Raw genomic sequence first — 6000 nt, 5'->3', positions numbered from 1 at the left:
AAAATGCACTACTAAAGAAAATTTCATCACAGACAAAGACAGGATTAACAATTGATGTATGTTTTTTTGAAATAATGATCCTTTGTCTAACGATATTAAAAATATTAGAATGACAGACTTAAATTTGATCGATTTTCTCATACGTTTTCTCAACTAGTTGCATTACAGCCCTAGTAAATAAACCATTGTTAGGTTTCTCTTGAACATTTTCTATTCTATCATTCCAGGCCAAGACGTCGAACAGTGTTCGTTATTCGGTGCCCCTCAAACAAGATTCTTCGACAAAATGGTTGTAAAAAAATATATGTCAGAACAGACGTTAAAATGAAATAAATGTAGTAATCAATTGGAGGCAAAACGATTGATTGAAACCATAAGTTTAACATACTTATACGAAATTTCATGTTAGAGCGCATAATGACCAAATACACTCGAATAGGTTCACCGCAAGTCGGGCCTACCCGAGTTTCAAGATTTTCAAATATATTTTTGGTATTGCTATGTACTGCTTTCTTCGTATTCATACTATACATGAACTGGTGTCAACGTTTCGAAACAGAACTCGATGACCAAATAATCCAAGAAGCTTTGAATTATCCCGTTGTGGATCAATCTTTTGCAACCCTATATACTCCTAGAATAGAAAATACTGCTCGTGAATTTAACCGAAATACCCTAAAGTACATATTGCTTTGGACACCAAAATCTTCTCTTCCGTTCAACTTTTTTAAAACAGGACAAACCGTATTTATTAGGAACAAGTGTGAATTTACAAATTGTTACGTGACTGCGGACAGAAGATATTTCAAAGGAGACCTCACAAAATTCGATGCTGTAGCTTTTAATGGGCGAAACTTGAGATACGTAAAAGCATCAGAGCTGCCCCAGCAAAGATCGCCTCATCAGAAATACGTCTTCTTCAACGTAGAGTCTTCTACTTACCAACCGGTCTGCAACCCTTGGTGGGACAACTTTTTCAACTGGACATCCACTTACAAGCTGAACTCTGATGTAATGTACTCGTATATTTATATAAGGGATATGAATGGCGTACACGTGGGACCTCGAATAGACATGGACTGGGTAAAAGATATGAAAGAAATTGGTGACGTGTTAAAAAATAAGTTGAAGAGGAAGAGGAAGGCGGCAGCTTGGTTTGTATCTCACTGCATCACTAGAAGTAAGAGAGAGAAATATGTTAAGTCACTTCAGAAGGCGTTGGAACCTTATGGGTTGGCCGTAGACATATACGGACATTGTGGTACGTTGGTGTGCCGCGGGTATGATAAAAATAAATGTTGGGCTATGGTGTCATCTGATTATTACTTCTATCTTTCCTTTGAGAATGCCTTCGCGGAGGACTACGTGACAGAGAAGTTGCTGACCGCGTTGAATAATGACGCCGTGCCCATTGTGCTAGGAGGATCGAACTACACCAAGTACTTTTACAATTAGCTTGTAGTAATAAATTAGCCAACTTATTGGCAGTCCAACTAATAAATTTAATTTATTTATTTGAATAACCACTACCATACAATACTCTTCATTGGAATCATCGCAAAATAATCAATTTTAAGTAGTCTAAGTCAATGTAAATAGGGGATTGAATGGGGAATTTTTGTTAGGTACCGTTTTTAGGACTCATCTCAGTACAAACGAGTGATCTTCGCAATCAGCTTGTATCAGTTTTTGAGGACACGAGTCAAACAATTTTAAATTACTTTACTTTTGCGCGTGACAGGTAAACAGCGACATCTACCGTAAAGTGTCACTTTTTCCCAGGTTCCTCCCGCCCGGCTCCTACATCGACGCCCGTCACCCCGAGCCAGAATCCCTGGCCCGCGTCATGGCGGACATCATAGCCAACACCAGCCAGTACCACGAGTTCTTCCGATGGCGGAACCACTACAAGTACTCCGAGTCAGAACAAAAAGAGGACGTGTGCAACTTGTGCTCGGCGCTGAATGATGAGAATATGGTGACGACGGAGTCCACGTATCCGCATTTCAGGAGTTGGTGGAATCCGGACTGGGAAGAGAGATGTCAAGATGACAATTGGAGCACTTGATCTTAATCGACATAGACATTTTGGTTGAACTCGGTTGAATATTAAAGGGTCTTTTTATGTAGACTGTCATTCAATAGAACTTGCTAACTATGTAAACAAACCGCCATACTAAAATTGACACTAAATGTCAATTTACTAGTAACCTTTGTTTACATAGTTAGCAAGTTCTATTGAATGACAGTTTATATGGCTTACCTGGGGGCCGATTTATGAATTTTGATCGTTCGATTTCGGCACTCGAAAATCGGTGGAAAACGGCGAAATGCTGATTTTTGAAATACGAGCGATAGAAATTGGGAATCTATTGGTATTGACCACTCGTTTTCCATTCTATTAGTAGAATTTACATGCCTAGTAGTGGAGATATTACTGAAAGAAATACACGAAATCGAGCGGTCGAATTTCAAAAATCGCCCCCCTGTATTCTATGTGCAAAAATAAATAATGCCAACTTTAGGGCGCGAGTACACGGTGTCGCCTCCGCGCCGACACCGCACCGCCGCCGCACCTCCGGTGCGGTGTCGGCGCGGAGGCGGTACCGTATACACGAGCCCGTGCGGCGGCGGTGCGGTGTCGGCGCGGAGGCGGCACCGCGTGTACACGCGCCCTTATTTTTCTCAATTTGCGGCATGTGCCATGATTGTCAATTTAATATATAAAGTATTAAATGGGACAGTGAGGGCGATTTTCGAGATAAGATAAACTAATTATACGTAATCTTATTAGGAACATCTGAAGGATACCTATTAATGAATATTGAAGTAAATAAATATCAGTCATTTTTATGACCTTAGTATATGTAATAGTATATTATGTAAACAAACCAATCTAACTCTTAATTTCTTCTTAATATTGCATTTTTTGTGGGAAACCATGATTCTATTTCAATTACAAGGTAGTTAAAATGTATGTTTTTCATTAATATTTCAATAAAAACAACCATCGTAAAACTTATACTCAAGTGCTAATAAAATTTGTCATATTTGAGGTATAATATTTGTTTTTTATATTTAACTCTATAAGGTAAACATACTAGTGCTCGACATGCCAATAGATGGCACCCTGCTGTCACCTCTATTGACAATGACATAAGTTTCAAGATGACATGTACTGGTGCTGCGTCGAGCACCAGTACGTTTACCTTATAGGTACTTTACCTACAGTGTAGTCACGAAACTCGTGAAAAACAAAACGTCGCTCTTTTGTTGTTTAAAAAGATTTTTTTTAAAGACAGGTGGCGCATTTGGGAAGATAATGGCTGCTCGTTGAATTGAATTTAAATTTCCTAAAGGCCTCCCCTGTTGTACAAAGAACGCATTATTTTTTATCATTATTTCTTTTATTATGCCTTACCATTACTTTTATTTTATTGTTGGTCACAATAGGAAGTTCCTCTTTGAACGCTTTGAGAAATAATTGTGGTGAAATCTGTTTTGTTGAATTTGTTTTGAATTTTGCTTGCCGTTTGTTATGATTGTGGTTTAACGTAGTATCTTTGATCTTTAAACTACACATTATCTACACAAAGTCTACAGCATTATTATCTATGCATTAAAAACTATTTATTTAAAATGTGATCGGTTTTTTTCTTGCAATAATATAATCAAAAAGAAATGAAGAGATGTGAATTTGATTTAAATACAGTCCATTCTTCATAAAACTAAACCTGCATAGGTAATTAATTGTGAAATAAATACAGCAATATTTAATCGACTTAACTAACCGGCTTTAATTAACAAGCTCTTATTAGGTCGACCTGTATGTAACTATTAACTATGTAATGGAATCTTGCAAGTTAAATTTGATCCACATCCCGGTTTCCGATTGAGCTGAAATTTTGCATACACATGTAAGTCGGGTGACAATCCAATATTATGGTACCATCGAGCTGATCTGATGATGGAGACAGGAGGTGGCCATAGGAACTCTGTGATGAAACAACGCAACCTAATTGTGTTAGGGGTTTTTAGAATTGTCACGATGAGTATTAGTTGTCTGTCGTAAGAAAAGTACAGTCAGCGATAAAAGCTTATACCAAAAATGAAATTTTTGCCAAAAGCTTATAATTTTTAAAGTAACATAAATATGGCGCGGGAAACTCAATAAGCATCTGCGGGTTTTGAGTCTGATTATCAGTGATCGGGGATTTCTATGCCACTTGGGGTGAATGACCTCAATCATTATGCTAGTATGGATATGCCGCGGGATTCCGGGATTCGTGTGCGATATAGGAGAGTGTTTTGGCATGTTACTGTTAATCAATTAATCATGCATTGCATATATTATTAATATTAATAATTGAAAATTTGATTACAGATCAATTGAATATGTCAATACAACCACTAAGCTCTTATAATTTTTTGAATAATATTTTTTCTTTCAATCATAACCAACACTGTTTTTTTACAGTCCTTTATTTTATAAACGAATTACCAACACCGAAATAGCGTTTACTTTTCGAACAGTTTTGTTCCTATCGCGGGCCAAGTGGCGTATCCATATTACCATTTCGACTTGATATCCCGCGGTGTGGCATAGAAATCCCCGATCACTGCTGATTATTGTTTTGAAATTAAAAAAAAAATTATGAAAGCGAATTAATCCAATTTATCACACAATCTACCTTCCTAAACTATTTTTCCAAAAAGACTTAATGGTAAGTACTATAATTTCCGTCAGTAGAAAAAGGCAGCTAATTTAAAAAATGTAGGCGCGAAGGGTTGTCCTCTCATAGAAAATTTGTATTACGCGCTTTTTTCTATTGTAGAATTGGGTTTGCCAGAGTATATCTTGTAAGTACATCATCTTCCCCGCGTTATCCCGGCTTTTTGCCACGGCTCATGGGAGACTGGTGTCCGCTTGGCAACTAATCCCAATAATTGGCGTAGGCACTAATTTTTACGAAAGAGACTGCCATCTGACCTTCCACCCAGGGGGGAACTATATAGGCCTTATTTGGATTGGTCCTGTTTCCTCACGATGTTTTCCTTCACCGAAAAGTGAGTATAATGGGGTCCCGTTGTTTCCCATAAAGTTTTAAGTCATAAATGTCATAATGTATTGTTTGTCATATTATAGTCATAAAACTGAAACCGTTAACATTTCAGGATTTTCCTTAGGTTATCCTATGGATAGGTTAGGTTAGGTTAGGTTTGTTTTATGGCAATCCTGAAAAGTGACGCGTTTCTGAACCAAATGAATTATGAGCAACGAAAATGCGGGCAAACAATACATTAGGGTTTAAAACTATTTGGGAAACAATAGAGACCCGAGTATAATAAATATCAAATGATACTTATTTCGTACATAAGTTCCGAAAAACTCATTGGTACAAGCCGGGTCTTGAACCCGCGACCGGATTGAAAGTTGCACGCTCTTACCGCTAGGTCGCGCTGGTGGCACTATTTATCTATTATGTATCTTATCTTAAGAAGATAATACATAAATACTTGCTACATATGTTTGTTAGGTTAATAAGTACCTCAACATTTAAGCAATTAAACTTAAGATTTGTAAAAAACACTATCCCCATACAATAGCCACAAAGAACGCTGACTATGACTAGACGGACAACACGATAAATCTCCCAGGGATAATCCCCGGAGGGCTGACTCCGCTTTGTGCCGTGTGGTCGCCCTGAGCCCTCTGTGATACGGAAATTGTTGAGTGGCCGAAAAATCTCGGATCTTGGTTGTACGGGCGATATTGTAATGCCGTCTTATGCGGGACGCAATGTGTTTATAAGGAAAACATAAGAATAGATAGATAGATAAAAACTTTATTCGTTTCTATAACATACATGGTATATACATAGATAAAAGAAGACATGCAGCTTAAAATTAACATAAAAAACTAGAATACTCGCTCGTCTGTTCTTGCTTATCGCGGGTTCAGTACTTTCATGAAAAACCTCCGTTCTCATTCAATATTTT

At 37.6% G+C, this 6000-nt stretch overlaps 1 protein-coding gene across 1 annotated transcript; it reads left to right on the top strand.

Annotated features, from left to right (window-relative positions):
- Nucleotides 1-425: 425 nt before the first annotated feature.
- LOC134654879 (alpha-(1,3)-fucosyltransferase C-like) lies at nucleotides 426-2095 on the top strand. The gene is made up of 2 exons (XM_063510340.1): nucleotides 426-1439; nucleotides 1783-2095. The coding sequence occupies exons 1-2, from the start codon at nucleotides 532-534 to the stop codon at nucleotides 2066-2068; spliced, it is 1194 nt and encodes a 397-aa protein (XP_063366410.1). The 5' UTR covers nucleotides 426-531; the 3' UTR covers nucleotides 2069-2095.
- Nucleotides 2096-6000: the final 3905 nt, after the last annotated feature.

Source organism: Cydia amplana, chromosome 15 (genome assembly GCF_948474715.1).
Source record: "Cydia amplana chromosome 15, ilCydAmpl1.1, whole genome shotgun sequence".
Taxonomy (NCBI): Eukaryota; Metazoa; Arthropoda; class Insecta; order Lepidoptera; family Tortricidae; genus Cydia; species Cydia amplana.
This window is presented reverse-complemented; position numbering and strand designations above follow the sequence as displayed.

Coding starts and splice junctions, on each gene's coding strand:
- LOC134654879 (XM_063510340.1), top strand. CDS start 532: ATGAACTGGTGTCAACGTTTCGAAACAGAACTCGATGACCAAATAATC. Junction 1,440..1,782: donor GGAGGATCGAACTACACCAA/GTACTTTTACAA, acceptor ACTTTTTCCCAG/GTTCCTCCCGCCCGGCTCCT.